The 18,356-nt window shown below is 44.5% G+C and overlaps 1 protein-coding gene across 5 annotated transcripts in view; it reads right to left on the reverse strand.

The window, feature by feature from the left end:
- SHTN1 (shootin 1) overlaps positions 1-18,356 on the reverse strand; it is a 146,115-nt gene that overhangs the window by 23,740 nt on the left and 104,019 nt on the right. For 3 of the 5 annotated variants that reach the window (XR_016307678.1, XM_089658790.1, XM_089658788.1), the window contains exons 11-14: positions 15,313-15,415; positions 12,736-12,818; positions 5,755-5,861; positions 2,114-2,170 (exon numbers count right to left, since the gene is read on the reverse strand). Coding sequence is in view for 4 of the 5 variants with exons in the window: in XM_089658790.1 (XP_089514916.1) it covers positions 2,114-2,170; positions 5,755-5,861; positions 12,736-12,818; positions 15,313-15,415 (350 nt within the window). In the remaining variant the exon portion in view is untranslated. The remainder of the gene's footprint in view (positions 1-2,113; positions 2,171-5,754; positions 5,862-12,735; positions 12,819-15,312; positions 15,416-18,356) is intronic. The other 2 variants (XM_089658789.1, XM_089658791.1) reach the window with 2 other exon arrangements.

The raw sequence follows: 18,356 nt of genomic DNA on the forward strand, positions 1-18,356 counted from the left end.
TCAGATCAGGTTATAAAAAGAGATTGTATATAATGAATGAAAGCCTGTAGAAAGGTGTCATGTCAGATGGGAGATAAGTGTCTCTTTTATGGTGTGTATAATGGGCGCTCACACTTCAGTATGTACATAATAATCTATACAGATGTAATAAAATGTACATTAAGCACGCCTTTCTATGTGAAATATTCCCCCTACTAATGTAATAACATCTATAGAGGTTCCTGTGTGTACTAAAGTGCTTTTCAGGCCTGAAGACAAGGAGGTGGCTTTCAGGGATAAAACACTTCACACCTCGGGCTGTTTTGCTGCCAGGCTCCATTGTGTGCCATACAAAGGCCACTCTCCAGCACTGAGAGCCGTTCTCTCTGTACCTCCCTGAGCGCCATTGCAATACGCGCCTTCACCTTACCCACTTGAAGCCGTTTATAGCAAATCACATCTTTGTTAACGTCTCAAGGACGTGATTTTCAGAATGCGCCAACACTTTGGGAGGTGGTCATCTATAAAGGAGTCCTCCACAAAGGCCCAACGTTTCCCACTGTTGATGCTCAAACTGCTGATGATCCCAACCTTCCAATTACTCACCTCTGCACCAAACTTGGCGGGAATAAAAGATTCTTGCACTTACCATAAAATCTTCTTGAAGTTCATTGAGGGACAAAGGAATTCTAATACTGCCGCCTACAGGAGGTTGGGATGGACGAATGAGGCCTCAGCCAGTGCTTCAGCCACAACCCCTTACATCAGTGGTTCTCAACCTTCCTAATGCCGTGACGCTTTAATACAGTTCCTCATGTTGTGGTGACCCCCAACCATAAAATTATTTACTCAGTAATTATAATTCATGAGTGTCGTTTTACCTCCAATACTGCTGCTTTCAACACAGTAGCTGCTTTTAACAGAGTAGCTGCTTTCAACACAGCAGCTGCTTTCTACACAGTAGCTGCTCTTTATACATCGGAAATATGTGTTTTCTGATGGTCTTAGGGGACCCCTGTGAAAGGGTCGTTCGACCCCCAAAGGGGTCGCAACCCACAGGTTGAGAACCACTGCCTTACATGGTTCACCCCACCTACCAGGGCTTGGTGACAGAGGACCTCTGGGACCAAGCCCTCCCAGTGGGTGGGGCAAAGCATATAAGGGGTGTGGCTGGCTGAGGCCATATTCATCTACATAATAATGCCCTGGGTTGGTGAGCGGAGCCTTTTCTCCCCTTTTAGAATGCTCATACACCTCTGAATGATGTGCTGACACCAGCTCCCTGCCCTGCAATCGGCGGGGAGATCTCTCTCTTAGCGTAGAGCAGCACTGCACGTTTTATTTGGATCAATGTAATACACAGGGCCCGTGTTCCTCAATAGACTTCAAGAAAAAGATTGTACGGTGAGAACAAAAATGTCAGGAATTCAACAGCAGTTTGTATGTTCAAAAGAAAACCAATAAAACATTAGAGAACTACCTGCATGTCAGAGATATAGGAGGATCCAACGATGAAGACAAGTCCTCTGTAAGACAAAGGAACTACCACAACCAAAGGGAGGACAGAGGATTAACCCCGTGTCCCAGAGCTGGACAGACCACCAAAGAAAACCTCTTTAGACACTAGTGAAAAATAAGGTATTCTGTGTAGAGGAAGGGTTATTCAGGCACTAGCTTACATCTTTGCTGCTTGCCGGTATCCTAACCGCCTGTAGGCAGCAGTATAACCTGGCTGTATTAGAATTCCTGTGTCCCTCAATGGACAATAAAGATAAAAGTGCCTCTGCGGCAAAGCAGAAAGATGGGGCACTAAAAGCGCAATCTGGTCAATAAAAGATGTACACAGTAACATGGGAATGACTCTTTAAACAGAAAGATGAATCACAGCAAGTAACTGAACAAATGAAATACTAAACCAATAATAAATAGGTGAATTGTGGGGATTCAGGATGATGCATGCAAGCCTCAGCTCATTGTAAGCACTCCCATTGTGTCTTCACCGTTAATAATTTATCCCTCCTTGTAAAAATAATGGGATAAACAAAAACTCCTTTTATTTCTACGGTGAAAGTGAAATGTCAGGTGACAAGTTAGACACAAACAGCACACATCGCATGCCATGCAAAAAGCTTACGGTCATTGCTTCCTCATCACATCCTGCGGGTGGCGCTGCTGCCTCTGGAGGCTCCTGCTGAGAACAGTATAAGGACACATGGTCACCGACACACTATACAGCACCAGTGTCTAATGGCTACTGTGGAGGGAGTGGCAAACCATTATCGCTGAGCGTCTTCAGGAAAAAGAAAAGGTGTACGTAAAAATAATGATCCTCCCTTATTTGCTCCCTTTTGGTCTGTTAAAAATACAACTGGAAAGAAAAAAAATACCTGTTGATCCTACCAGAAGTCTTGTGAGCCAATACATTCCTGTGCTCCCTGCCTGTGCTGCATTCCTAAGAGTTACATTGTACCCAGTTATCTCTGGGACCAAGGACCACAGACAACCCCCCCCCCCCACATTGAAGAGATGAGGCAAAGGGAATGTGTTCCATAGGCCTGTCCTAGGGTGACAATACTGTACCTGCATAGATACAGTACAGTGTGAGCATTGTCACCCTAGGACAGGAATAAATGGCATTTCTGTTCTTAGGCATTAAATATACAGTCAGGTCCATAAATATTGGGACATCGATACAATTCTAACATTTTTGGCTCTATACACCACCACAATGGATTTTAAATTAAACAAACAAGATGTGCTTTAACTGCAGACTGTCAGCTTTAATTTGAGGGTATTTACATCGACATCAGGTGAACGGTGTAGGAATTACAACAGTTTACATATGTGCCTCCCACTTGTTAAGGGACCAAAAGTAATGGGACAGTTGGCTTCTCAGCTGTTCCATGGCCAGGTGTGTGTTATTCCCTCATTATCCCAATTACAATGAACAGATAAAAGGTCCAGAGTTCATTTCAAGTGTGCTATTTGCATTTGGAATCTGTTGCTGTCAGCTCTCAAAATGAGATCCAAAGAGCTGTCACTATCAGTGAAGCAAGCCATCATTAGGCTGAAAAAACAAAACAAACCCATCAGAGAGATAGCAAAAACATTAGGCGTGGCCAAAACAACTGTTTGGAACATTCTTAAAAAGAAGGAACGCACCGGTGAGCTCAGCAACACCAAAAGACCCGGAAGACCACGAAAACAATTGTGGTGGATGACCGAAGAATTCTTTCCCTGGTGAAGAAAACACCCTTCACAACAGTTGACCAGATCAAGAACACTCTCCAGGAGGTAGGTGTATGTGTGTCAAAGTCAACAACCAAGAGAAGACTTCACCAGAGTGCATACAGAGGGTTCACCACAAGATGGAAACCATTGGTGAGCCTCAAAAACAGGAAGGCCAGATTAGAGTTTGCCAAACGACATCTAAAAAATCCTTCACAGTTCTGGAACAACATCCTATGGACAGATGAGACCGAGATCAACTTGTACCAGAGTGATGGGAAGAGAAGAGTATGGAGAAGGAAAGGAACTGCTCATGATCCTAAGCATACCACCTCATCAGTGAAGCATGGTGGTAATAGTGTCATGGCGTGGGCATGTTTGGCTGCCAATGGAACTGGTTCTCTTGTATTTATTGATAATGTGACTGCTGACAAAAGCAGCCGGATGAATTCTGAAGTGTTTCGGGCAATATTATCTGCTCATATTCAGCCAAATGCTTCACAACTCATTGGACGCCGCTTCACAGTGCAGATGGACAATGACCAAAGCATACTGCAAAAGCAACCAAAGAGTTTTTTAAGGGAAAGAAGTGGAATGTTATGCAATGGCCAAGTCAATCACCTGACCTGAATCCGATTGAGCATGCATTTCACTTGCTGAAGACAAAACTGAAGGGAAAATGCCCCAAGAACAAGCAGGAACTGAAGACAGTTGCAGTAGAGGCCTGGCAGAGCATCACCAAAGATGAAACCCAGCGTCTGGTGGTGTCTATGCGTTCCACACTTCAGGCTGTAATTGACTGCAAAGGATTTGCAACCAAGTATTAAAAAGTGAAAGTTTGATTTATGATTATTATTCTGTCCCATTACTTTTGGTCCCTTAACAAGTGGGAGGCACATATGCAAACTGTTGTAATTCCTACACCATTCACCTGATTTGGATGTAAATACCCTCAAATTAAAGTTGACAGTCTGCAGTTAAAGCACATCTTGTTCGTTTCATTTCAAATCCATTGTGGTGGTGTATAGAGCCAAAAATGTTAGAATTGTGTCAATGTCCCAATATTTATGGACCTGACTGTACATCAAGGTGGATCTTGAGCGATGTCTATTAGGAAGTTCCACCTGGTTTGTATTGCTGTGTCCCACTAGGTGAACATTTACCTTACATCCTGTCCTGGTGACCACACAGAAAGTGTGAGGAATCCCTCAAAAGGAATTCAGTGAAGAACCTCCAATGAAGACCTTATAGAGGTGTTGACCCTTCTGCTAGGCATTGCATTACATTTGGTCCTGGGTGGTCAAATGTGGAAAGGTTCCTGCATGCTCTGTTAGGTGGCCACTTTTATATCCTTATACTGGTTTGAACAGAAACATAGAAAAAGTTTACTATTTAGATCCCCCTGACAAGACAGGGGCTGCATGAAATATAACCACAGAGGAGGGCTGCATGAAACCTGAGCCTGTATCTGAGACCAGAGTGAAGGGCTGCATGAAACCTGAGCCTGTATCTGAGACCAGAGAGTGGGGGTTACATGAAACCTGAGCCTGTATCTGAGACCAGAGAGTAGGGTTGCCTGTATCTGAGACCAGAGAGTAGGGTTACATGAAACCTGAGCCTGTATCTGACACCAGAGAGTGGGGGTTACATGAAATCTGAGCCTGTATCTGAGACCAGAGAGTGGGGGTTACATGAAACCTGAGCCTGTATCTGAGACCAGAGTGAAGGGCTGCATGAAACCTGAGCCTGTATCTGAGACCAGAGAGTGGGGGTTACATGAAACCTGAGCCTGTATCTGAGACCAGAGAGTGGGGGTTACATGAAACCTGAGCCTGTATCTGAGACCAGAGTGAAGGGCTGCATGAAACCTGAGCCTGTATCTGAGACCAGAGAGTGGGGGTTACATGAAACCTGAGCCTGTATCTGAGACCAGAGAGTGGGGGTTACATGAAACCTGAGCCTGTATCTGAGACCAGAATGTGGGGGTTACATGAAACCTGAGCCTGTATCTGAGACCAGAGTGAAGGGCTGCATGAAACCTGAGCCTGTATCTGAGACCAGAGAGTGGGGGTTACATGAAACCTGAGCCTGTATCTGAGACCAGAGAGTGGGGGTTACATGAAACCTGAGCCTGTATCTGAGACCAGAGAGTGGGGGTTACATGAAACCTGAGCCTTTATCTGAGACCAGAGAGTGGGGGTTACATGAAACCTGAGCCTGTATCTGAGACCAGAGTGAAGGGCTGCATGAAACCTGAGCCTGTATCTGAGACCAGAGTGAAGGGCTGCTTGAAACCTGAGCCTGTATCTGAGACCAGAGTGAAGGGCTGCATGAAACTTACATTTTTATCTGAGATCAGAGCTGAAAAGGAACTCAGAAAAGTAAAAAGAATTCTATAGGTACAACAAAGGTGCCATCACATGTGGTTTTCTGAAAGGGAGGAGGGGTTATGCTCTGCCAAGGACAAAGAGTGAGCTCTGATGCTGTACTGGGGCTATCTCCTGCGTCTCCCTGTCACCTCTATACCATTATCATGACATTACTCACCTGGCTCTTTATCCGCACTGTCTGCTGGACAGGACGCAGGTGAACCCCCTTCTTAATTCGACTCATCATCTCCTCCACTGCCTGCCGCTTCAGATCATCGACAGCCTCTGCAGAAGAGAAGGTGAATGGTGGCATTAGCAGCAGGATAGACAGGAGACCGCGGGAATGCTGATGAAATTGCTATCCAAAAAAAAAGAGTGAGGAAGAAGCATCTAGGAGTTTTTTTTATATATCTTCTGTGTCCACAAAATAAAAAACAAAATGACCTATGATGTGGAAAAAGCATGTCAGCAGCAACTGATTAATGTAACCGTCTGCACACATCCAGGGGTCTCCCTGATTCACAGGGGGCACTGACACTCCTGACAAAGGGCTCCTGCATGGCCTCTAAACCTTGCACTGACACTCCTGACAAAGGGCACCTGCATGGCCTCTAAACCTTGCACTGACACTCCTGATGAAGGGCTCCTGCATGGCCTCCAAACCTTGCACTGACACTCCTCATGAAGGGCTCCTGCATGGCCTCCAAACCTTGCACTGACATTCCTGATGAAGGGCTCCTGCATGGCCTCTAAACCTTGCACTGACACTCCTGATGAAGGGCTCCTGCATGGCCTCTAAGCCTTGCACTGACACTCTTGATGAAGGGCTCCTGCATGACCTCCAAACCTTACACTGACACTCCTGATGAAGGGCTCCTGCATGGCCTCCAAACCTTGCACTGACACCCCTGATGAAGGGCTCCTGCATGGCCTCCAAACCTTGCACTGACACCCCTGATGAAGGGCTCCTGCATGGCCTCCAAACCTTGCACTGACACTGCCTGTGATCACGCGAATAACCATTCGGATCCATGGTGTACTAGTGACATATATTTTCTTCCCTGACCCCAGGGGGCACTGCAAGCTTAGTGACTGACCTCTACGTGTGCCATGGCACCGCTGCCTCCCACAATGCCCTGCTCCTGCTGAAGACAGAGTCGCCTTCTCCACACTACTTAGATACATTACATGTGTAGGGCACTGATCCACCAGCCTATGTCCTTAACCAGACGTTCCGCCTCACAGGATATCTGGCTGGAGGGGTGGAATATACATGGATATGTGGATTCTGCGGTGGGAGAGAGCAATTAGGGGAATGCTGGAGAGGTGGGTACATGACGGGGCAACCCAGGAGTGATAAATCTGCAATGCACATAACAAAATGGAATCATCTGCGATTCCTTCTTGACATGTTTATCTGGTTTTGATATGTTGGTTTTATACTTTATTCATTTAGGTCTCCGAGAAAAAGTTGTTTTGATATATTATTAGTACAGTGAGTATAGAAAAGAGACCGCCTTAAAAAAAATAATCCCATTTTGATGCTTTGCAGCCTGAAATGAGGACAGACACAGTTATTGTTTTATCTAGCTGTATGTACTCACTGCAAATTATAACATCCAAATTGAAGATATAACACCAACATGTCAGAAAAAAAAAAAAAAATCACAAACAGAATCATGGAGTTGGAAATAGGATCACACACCCGCCCCCTACCCCCCCCCCCCCCTAAAAATGACTTGTAAACTCATTCAGGTGTATCTAATCACCTTCTCAATGGCACACAAAGCCATTTGACTTTCAACTGTGATCAGCTGTGGTAATTTTAATTAGCTCAGCATGCAAAGAACTTTCCTGGAGCATTTCAGTCCCTGGTAGTGCAACTGAAGCAAACTATCAACTATGGGTGGCAAGGCACGGTCAAAAGACCTCCAGGATAAAGTCAGGAGATGGATACAAAAAAAATGTCAAAGGCTTTATCAATGCCTAGAAGCAGAGTGAAGTCTTTTACTAAGAACTGGAAGGTATTTGGTACAACACAGACCCTCCCTGGATCAGGAGGTCCCTCCAGACTGGATGAAAGAGCCAGGAGGAAACTGGTCAGAGAGGCTACCAAGAGGCCTACAGCAACTCTGAAGCAGTGTCAGGAATTGATAACAGAGAGGGGTCATTGTGTGCATGTGACAACAATATCACAAATCCTCCACAAATGTGGCGTGTATGGGAGGGGTGCAAGAAAAGAGCGGCTCCTCAAGAAAGGCTAAACGTTGACACCACTGAGCTTTGCCAAAACGTACCTTGAAGATTCAGAGGAAACATGGAAAAAGGAGTTCTGGTTAGTTGAGACTAAAATTGAATTATCTTTCCTCATCACTAAACGGTATGTCAGCGAAGCATAGAGGGGGGGTGTATTATATTATGGAGGGGGGGATATCCTGTTATGGAGGGGGGGGGTCTCTGCAGCAAGGACCTGGAGCACTTGTCAGGTTAGGAGGAGAAATGGATGGGGCAAAATACCGTCAAATTCCTGAGGAAAATCTGCTGTCCTCTGCCAGAAAGTTGCCAATAGGAAGAAGGTTTACCTTCCAACATGACAATGACCCAAAGCACACAGCAACAATGACCCCACAGTGGTTGGAGGGGAAAAAGGTGAATGTCCTTGCATGGCCTAGTCCAGGGGTGGGCAACCTGCGGCTCTCTAGCTGTTGTGGAACTACATTTCCCATGAGACATTGCAAAATTGACAGTTACAGCTATGACTTGCAGAGGCATAATGGAACTTGTAGTCCTGCAACAGCTGGAGAGCTGCAGGTTGCCCACCCCCCACCTAGTCAGAGCCCATACTTAAATCCCATTGAAAATCTGTGGAAAGAATTAAGACTGTGGAAAGAATTAAGTCCACAAACTGCCACTATCAAATTCAACTGAACTTGAGCAGTTCTGCACAGAAGAGCAGGCAAATATTGCAAAGTCCAGATGTGCAAAGTTAGTAGAGACATCCCAACAGACTAAAGGCTGGAAATAAAGCAAAAATATGGCTCAATAAAATACTGAAATGACCTGTTCTTCTGTAGTAGTTTGTGTCTCTGCCCCTCCCACAATGGTGACATTTCCTGCAGTAGTTTGTGTCTCTGCCCCTCCCACAATGGTGACATTTCCTGCAGTAGTTTGTGTCTCTGCCCCTCCCACAATGGGGAGATTTCCTGCAGTAGTTTGTGTCTCTGCCCCTCCCACAATGGTGACATTTCCTGCAGTAGTTTGTGTCTATGCCCCTCCCACAATGGTGACATTTCCTGCAGTAGTTTGTGTCTATGCCCCTCCCACAATGGTGACATTTCCTGCAGTAGTTTGTGTCTCTGCCCCTCCCACAATGGTGACATTTCCTGCAGTAGTTTGTGTCTCTGCCCCTCCCACAATGGTGACATTTCCTGCAGTAGTTTTTGTCTCTGCCCCTCCCACAATGGGGAGATTTCCCTGCCCGATACTCTATCCTGGTTGATACTACATTTCCTGGATGGAGGACATCCAACATCATCTAGCACCTCACTGTCCCTGACCCCCTTTCATTTCTTGGATTTTCAGTTCTTTCAGTCATGCAGGCTAAGCATTATCTAGGGTTCTTTGTATGCATATACAGCCTCCCTAGGAAGGCCTATTCCTCCAGACTGACAGCTGCACATCAAGGCATAATAATGCATATTTGCACAACTCTTCCCAGGAGCTAGCCCAATGCTTGGATCAGGGCTGAGGGTTCTTGATAGGAATACTGAGGCAGAGTGCTGTGATGTTTTCAGAAAGCTATGTATAGCACCCTGCTGTCCCCTCTCACCTGCCCTGATCTGAGTGCACTGCATAGAGAAGCACAGAGGTCCAGTGATTATATCAATGGAACTAAAATAAGGTTTAAGTTAAACAGGTCATTAGTATGTTTATGAGGGAGAAAGGAAGAACCAGAAAAGGCAAGACAAAAGCAGAACTTTTAGCTGTAGGGTCAGTTACAGTCACGAAGGGGGATATGTTATGTCAGAGATGACCTGAAAATCAGGCTTCTCCCAAACACAGAACAGCACCACAGCGCAAGTTCCATGGAGCAGAGCTGGGCTCCGCAGGACACCAACCGCTGGCTGTATACACGTAAACATCACACAAAGCTGTTCTGGGAAATAAAAGCTGGCGCTGCAGAATTTAATGGCCCCCATTATCTTATTAATACAATGAGGAATTCAGTTCCACATTCAATGCTTTTCCATTGTCACCAGTGAATGACTTAAAAGCCAGCGCAACCTGTCAGATAACGGTGAGCTCGACCTGCGGGGGGCTCCTTAATTCCTTCAATAAAAAATAAAAAAATAAAAACGTGCAATTTGAAACGCTTACATTTACACGGAACGCCTGTGGTATAACCGGAGTCATTGTTTAAGAAAAGAAAAAAGAAAAAAAAAAAAACTTAGAAAAGTGATTTTCAACGAGGATTTAAAAACACATTTTAGATGTTGTGTTAACGGAGCGGCGAACACCCTTTCATTGCCAAAAGACAAGAGATTCTGGAACACAGAAAGGGGGAGAGTGGACACAGCACTCCTCCCCTGATCAATACGAAGTGGTGTAGGGGCCACACTTAACCACTTCCAGACCGGATACTTTTACCCCCTTCCTGACCAGGGCAATTTTCAGCGCTATCACACTTTGAATGACAATTGCGCGGTCATGCAACACTGTACCCAAATGAATTTTTTATCCTTTTTTTTGACACAGATAAAGCTTTATTTTGGTGGTATTTATTCACCGCTGGGATTTTTATTTTTTTTGCTATGTAAATGAAAAAGTCTAAAAATTTTGAAAAAAAGTGTTTTTTTTATAAAATTTTGTAAATAAATAATATTTCATCATAAATCTTTGCCAAAATTTATTCCGTTATCTTTTTAGTAAAAAAAAAATCCAAATTAGTTTATAACCAAAAATTATAATTTTTAAACATTTTTTTTTTTACTTTTTTATATTATTATTATTTTTTTTTTTTTACATACTGTTACCCTAGCAGTACAGTGTCACCATGGTGACACTGTACTACTTGTGGGGGGGTGATGATTTTTTTTTTTTTAACACTGATTGCTTTTACACCCATATAGGATGTAAAAGCAATCATTTCTCTTTCTCTCTGTCTGCATTCTTGCACTCATTGAGAAGTACTGAGTAAGCTGTGACTGGTCACAGCTTGTCACATGGTACAAGGCTGTTGTGAATGGCCTTGTACCATGTGACCTCTGTGATCATTCACAGATTTCACACGTAGTAAGCAATGATGTCACAAGTGACATCTTGCTTACTACTTTGCATGTGATCACCGATTGGCCAATCAGTGATCACATGATCGGGACCTCGTACAGAGGTCCCATCCGACGATCGGTGTTTCACTGTGTCCGGAGGACACAGCGGGCACCGGATCGCGGTGCTGTGCGCCCCCAGGGAGCGCGCACAAGCAGGGTGCGAGGAGGCCGTTTGTAAACGGCCACCCGACCCTGCAGTGCCACCGTCCGGCCGTTTATATGCAACAGCCGGTCGGGAAGTGGTTAAATGAACATCACAGACCAAGAAGTCCATTCAGACAAACATTTCACATTTAAAGCAGAAGTTTAATTGTTGCTTTCCATGGTTCCTCCTTTCCCACCTCATCAACATGCCCTAAAAGCAAAAAAAAAACCAAACAAATAAAACACCTGTTTCATTACATACCTTAATTTAAATGACGTCATTGTGCTTCTCTATGCAATGTAGGCATCTAATGGCTAGTGGGAGGGGCTGGCGGGGTGCTGTACATAACTCCCTGAAAACATTAAGCCACATTCAGGTTATAGCTTAGCAGAAACCAGCATTCTGACTACACGGTTTTGACACGCAATTTTCATGCGATTCTGCATGTGGCATAGGGCAGCCCACTCATTTGAATAAGCTGCCCTATGTAAGTTTGTCACCTGAAGAGAAGTTCCTGCTCCCTTTCGAGCGACAAGCTTCGCGCAGTTTGTGAAGGCGTGGTTTGCTGCACTATCCTGTCGTGTGACAATCGCGGCAGATCAAATGCACATATTTGCCAGCACACCGTGGATCGTCTAATAACGGCCAAATCTTTATTGAAGAATGATCACATCACAGAAAACATTTTGCAACGTTTCGGATCCGCGCAGCACCCCTTCATCAACCATGTGATGAATCGTGGCAGAATTGTACCATGTGTGGGGTGCCATTGAAGGATAATGGCACCCAAACAAGAGCAGCGCGTTATGCTGTGATTGCAACGCACATTGGCATCGACGTGGGCAGAATTGCAGCCATTCTTCCAGCGATCACAAATAGTGAGATGTGAATGGGGTCTTACAGCACCCTACCTGAGGACTCCTCTCAAGAGCCCTGATGCAATTAGTGGGAATGCCCATACGTGATGCTGAGCATCCAAGATTGAAAAAAAAATGAGATGGCTGAAGGGTGTGGGCCAGAGAGAGTCTTGCTGTGGAGGAAAGTGGCTAGATGATGCTGGATGTCCCTCCAGACAGAGAAGCTCACAGTTTGCAGTGGGAAAACAGACATTCAGCTTTAAAGCTGATCTCTGGGATAAGCAAGTATTGTCTAAATCCATTCATCATGTGTGTTCTTCCTTGAATCTCGGTGTGCTTTGTGTATTTCTTCCAGATCTGTGCAGTAATCTAGTGTGAGACTTTTTCTGTAATAAAGACCGCTCACTGCTGCTCGCTCTCCTTGTGCAGAGTGACTGGTCTTGTCTCCGCCCCCTCCTGTAGTTTTCAGCAGGCAGCCTGTAGTGGGTGGAGCCTCAAACAGATCTGCTCTCTGAACTGACTATACCACAGCACAGTGATAATGCTATTTTTACAAGGTAACATCTGAGTTTGTCAAGGCATTTGGCGCACACAAAGCAAATTTATATCCTTTGTATCTATTGAGAAATATATTTGAATGAAAGTTTTTGTGACCGGAGTTCAGCTTTAAGTACTTGCACACGATTCCTATCACAGCTTGGGCCTACATGACGGCCTATGGCGGAATCATTATCTCCTTCCAGAAGGATTATCGCTCTGGATTTGGCGGAATAAGTCATTTCCCTGACAATTTCTGTTTTCCGCATTTACAGGTGCAATTCTTTTCTTACCGGACTCTGGCTGGGAGGCAATTTCCTTCTTCACAGAGCTGCTTGCCTGCGAGGGCTTCTTCCGAATAATGGACATCAGGGACCTGAGGGGTGGGGGAAGAGAGGGTGGGTCAGTGTCACAAAATCCTTCATAATTCCTAACACAGCACATATAGCCCCATCAATCACCAGACATGGTCATGGCATGGTGTGCAGAACGCCATTAATTCTATGTGCACAGCTTTACCCTGTGTGCCTGTGTGTGTTCACCACCAACAACGTTTTCGCCTGTCCTTCCCGTTTTACGATTACAGTTCCGTCACATATTTCTGTTTGTTTGCTCTACGTGAGGCCAAACACACACACACCAATGTATTATCACATACAACCAATCATCTGTTCACTACCATCCTCCCTGCATACGATACACAGTCTATAATACATGGCTGGGCAACTACACAGACAGTACCCCTCAATAGACAGCACCCCCCGACATAGGTGGCACCCCCCCACATACACTTCAGGGTGAAGAAACTAGCGGCAGTATTTCAGGTGTATAATTATCAACATAACAATACCACCAACACGGATTGCAGCAAAAAAAAAAAAAGGAAGATCGCATGAAACAAGAGATTCTCTTTAACAAATCTGAAAAGCTAGCAAGCGATTCAATCCACCAGATTCCACCTATTACTGAAACATCACATGAGCAGTGGATTGGCACTCTAATGCTGGCCATACACGGTTAGAAAATTGTATTTTAAACAAAGGGTAGGATTTCTAAAGATCTGTCAAATGTGCATGTGAGGACGCTTTCATTGTATCAAAATATTTCCCCCAATTGTTGACATTATTGATCATTAACAACCAGGGTCGGACTGACCATTTGGAAACTCGGGCACTGCCCGAGGGCCCGGGGTCAGTAGGGGGCCCCATGAGATGCCCCTGGTACCTTTTTCATAGGCTTTTTTGAGTTTAGGCAAGGACACAGGGGCCCCATGATCCCCTATTGCCCGGGGGCCCCATGAGTTGTCAGTCCGCCCCTGTTAACAACATAAATGGAACATTTTTCATCAATCGGTGGAAATGATGTAAAGATTTTTTGACCTTGGTGAACCCTCCCACTCTCCAGCTGTATTTAAAAAAAATATTTTTCTTTTCGTTGTTTGTACTTCTGAGGTTACATTTAGGCATATGCACTGAAGATTTTTTTCTGTTTTCAATCGATTCTACTACTATTTAGAAAATCGATCAAATAGGTTTGGAAAATCCGACAGGACAGTTCATTACTTTGCCATAAAACTTTGCATTTCGATAATCAAAATGATCCCCCTACAGTTCTGAAAGTTGTATGATGGAGCATATCAAGCGCTTTTTTAATGATTTTCTAACTGTGTATGGCCAGTATAAGGCCTCTTTCACACGAGCTATCCAATCAGGTCACCTGTCAATTTTTTAGGTGTACCTGATCAGAAGGTCCATGCACTCCTATGAACAGGTGGGTGTAAACTAACTTGTGTCCATTTACACCGCCGGATCCAACTTGGTCGGCAATAAAAAAAAATGAACATGATCAGTTTTCTTCTGGTTAGGCAGATCAGATCAGAGGGTCGTCAGGTGTAAAAAGACAGCGGAGTCCGTTTACTCCCGGCCACATATAGAGCAGAGTGGGCTCTGTGTCCGCTCTGCATAAACGGACACACACAGATCTGTCATCCACCCGCTCTGCTCTGATCACCAGGGGATCTGAGTGGATATCGATTGGAAGGGAATCTGCCCCGTGTGAAAGTGGCTTAAAGCATTTAACACATAACAAACACAAACAAACTGGGGGAGGTGTGTTTCATCATTTGAAGCTGAGCTCCGGGAAGATCCTAAAATACCATTTAACACAACTGTGTATTACTTTAAAAAAATGACATGTATTTTTACATAACGCTAGTAAAAACCACAGGAATCTGTCTTGCATTATTCTCTGTTATCCCCTGTATAGCAGCACTAAAGGCAAATCACACTATATGGCATGCACATGTGCTGACAGTAGGAGACAGCAGAGTGAGGAGAGCAATGACTTATGTTACTGCTGTTCCCTCATTGTCCAATCAAAGGGAGGAGAGCAGGGACCTGACATATATTCTTTAATGTAAAGTGGCATTCAACTAAAAAACAAAAAACATATTATATTGCTGTTCCAGTTTTCAGATGTGGTGATTGCAGTGCTTTAATTTTTTAAGCTTTTGTTAAGCTTTTTCCTTTTTTTTCTACTGGTGATCCAGCCAGTAAGTCTGTTATTTTTTTTTAACTTCCTTTAAAAGACCAACAAGAGCTGCAAAATATTTTTTGTCTCTGGGCTTAATACCTCTAATTTTAGCAGAGAAAAGTGACATTACTGTCCATGGTAAACCACAGAAGTGGCCAGGCAGAAGTACAAACAAGGTAATCCTGCTCATGTGTATTCCAGCTATCTGCCTGGAGTTCAGCCTAAATAAGATAGACTGCTATTCTGGAGCACCATCTCGCTCACCATACAGGCACCATCACAATGAAGTCATGTCTGTGGTGACGGATTATTTCTGTACATGAAACCAACAGTCTTACCGGATGGGGTTGGGCGGCGGAGGAGGCGGGAGAGGTGGCGGCGGTGGCGGAGGAGGGGGTGGCGGATTCTCAGCCTGATGTACTCGTTTCTGAAGCTCTTCCACTGCTCACAAAAGACAATGTGTTACGACCAATAACATTTATGGCAACCAACCTGCAGATCTCTTCTGTGCTGTATTCAGTTTGCGGATCCCACTACCCCCAACAGGTTCTAGTCAAGTCTACTGACAAAGAATGCCAGCCGGTCCTATGGAAGCAGGCTGCTGCACTAAGCACTGCTCCTGAAAATACTGTCTGCCTGGCCGTCATGCCAGTCCTCTGACTTCCACCATTGCATTATTCTTTTGAATTAGTGAATGAAAATACTGAAACCAAATGTTCAGCATGACAGGCATTCTAGTCGTAATTTCTGAAGCAGTGATAAGCAGTATTTTCTCAAGGCAGGTCCCCTTTAACAGCATCTAAATTTCATGCACTCGTTTTTATCAGTATTTTACTGCATTCATTCACAGCGAGATGTTGCTGGATTATGACATCACTTACTTTATAACAAAAACTTCCATCACAGACCAGGGGAGGTAAAAAATACACTGGAGACTTTGAATACAGCAACTTCAGTACAACGCTGATGTGATCTCGCCAACCAAAGACAATCATCATTTTGTTCTTCCGTCACGGTTCTATTGCTGTCCTCTCACACCATGACACGCAAGGACTCCTAATAAGCCCATGTTCTGGATGAAATGTTCCAGTACACTTTGAATACATCCTGACGCATTGCAGCCTGCATTCAAAGTCTACTAACTCTGACACAAGCTGACCTAATCTGGTGTCAATAAAGCTTGTTGTGGTTAAGCAAAAAGCATAGTGGAGCTTACACGATTGCAGGTCTGCAGAGGATAAAGCAGATACTAAAACGGTGTGAACCCGCAGTCAGCCGCTACATGACGTTGATTGGAATGTTACCAACAATCACAGGTACCAGGCCTCTTTATCAGGAGGATTGCTGAAATAATGGCTATTTTACATTTTTTTTTATTTTATCTTTAGTTCATTTTTTTTTTGTTACAAAAATCCATATTATGTCCAACGATTCTTAAATACATAAACACTACATACTTAGTACCTGTTCCCTACACCACCCACCCACCCTTAGGCTATTTTACATTTATCAGTTTGTTTTGCCTGCTAAAATGTAATAATAAAACTAGTAAAAAAATATTAGGCGCACAGATGAAGAAAGGCACTAAATAGAAGAATACTGAAAGACTTGTGTCACTTCTTAGTAATGACATATTAGGCCAGATTCAAGGGATGGCAGTTTTGATCTTGTGGTGAAAATAATGGGGTAAAGTTTACAAAAACAAACAAAAACATAGTCAGGGTTACTGAAATCTGAGCTGACAAAGTACATGGAGCGCTCTATAAAGAGGCGAGACCACTAGGGGTGAGATCCCTCAGGAAAGAAGAGGTGAGACTGTCAGGAATGAGATCTCTTGAAAAAGAGGTGAGACTGTCAGGGATGATACTCTCAATCAAGAAGAGGTGAGACTGTCAGGGATGATGCTCTCAAGAAAGAAGAGGTGAGACTGTCAGGGATGATACTCTCAGGGAAGAAGAGGTGAGACTGCCAGGGATGAGTTCCCTCAGGAAAGAAGAGGTGGGACTGTCAGGGATAACACCATCAGGGAAGAAGAGTTGAGACTGTCAGAGATAATACTCTCAGGGAAGAAGAGGTGAAACTGCCAGGGATGAGTTCCCTCAGGAAAGAAGAGGTGGGACTGTCAGGGATAACACCATCAGGGAAGAAGAGTTGAGACTGTCAGAGATAATACTCTCAGGGAAGAAGAGGTGAGAATATCAGGGATGAGATCCCTCAGGAAAGAAGAGGTGGGACTGTCAGGGATAATACTCTCAGGGAAGAAGAGGTGAGAATATCAGGGATGAGATCCCTCAGGAAAGAAGAGGTGGGACTCTCAGGGATAATACTCTCAGGGAAGAAGAGGTGAGAATATCACGGATGAGATCCCTCAGGAAAGAAGAGGTGGGACTGTCAGGGATAATACTCTCAGGGAAGAAGAGGTGAGAATGTCAGGGATGAGATCCTTCAGGGAAGAAGAGGTGAGTCTGTTGGGGATGACATCCCTCAGGGAAGTAGAGGTAAGACGGTCAGGGATGAGATCTCTCAGGGAAGAATAGGTGAGACAATCAGCAGGGATTAGATCTCTCATAGAATAAGAAGTGATAATGTCAGGGATAAGATCTCTCAGGGAAGAAAAGAGGAGAGTCTGTTAGGGACGAGATGTCTCAGGGAAGAAGAAAAGAGTCAGTTAGGGATAAGATCTCTAAGGGAAGAAGAGGCAAGTCTGTTGGGGATGATACTCTCAGAAAAGAAGAGGTGAGACTATCATGTAAGGAAAGAAAAGGTGGGACTGTCAGGAATGAGATCTTTCAGGGAAGAAGAGCTGAGACTGTCAGGAATGAGATCCCTCAGGGAAAAAGGTGAGACTGTCAGGGATGATACTCTCAGGAAAGAAGAGGTGAGACTTTCAGGGATGATACTCTCAGGAAAGAAGAGGTGAGAATGTCAGGGATGAGATACTTCAGGGAAGAAGAGGTGAGTCTGTTTTGGATGACATCCCTCAGGAAAGAAGTGAGAATGTCAGGGATGAGATCTCTCAAGGAAAAAAAGGTGAGACTGTCAGCAGGGATTAGATCTCTCAAGGAATAAGAGGTGATGTCAGGGATAATATCTCTCAGGGAAGAAGAGGAGAGTCTGTTAGGGATGAGATGTCTCAGGGAAGAAGAGGAAGGACTGTTAGGGATAAGATCTCTAAGGGAAGAAGAGGTAAGTCTGTTGGGGATGAGATCTCTCAAAGAAGAAGAGGAGGGACTGTCAGGGATGAGATCTCCTAAGTAATAAGGGGTGATAATGTCAGGGATGAGATCTCTCAGGAAAGAAGAGGTGGGACAGTCAGGAATGACATCTTTCTGGGAAGAGGAGGAGAGACTGTTCGGGATGAGGGATATCTCCCAGGAAGAAG

This window comes from Staurois parvus, unplaced genomic scaffold (genome assembly GCF_062004578.1).
Source record: "Staurois parvus isolate SC_StPar_1 unplaced genomic scaffold, SC_StPar_1.0 ptg001095l, whole genome shotgun sequence".
NCBI lineage: Eukaryota > Metazoa > Chordata > Amphibia > Anura > Ranidae > Staurois > Staurois parvus.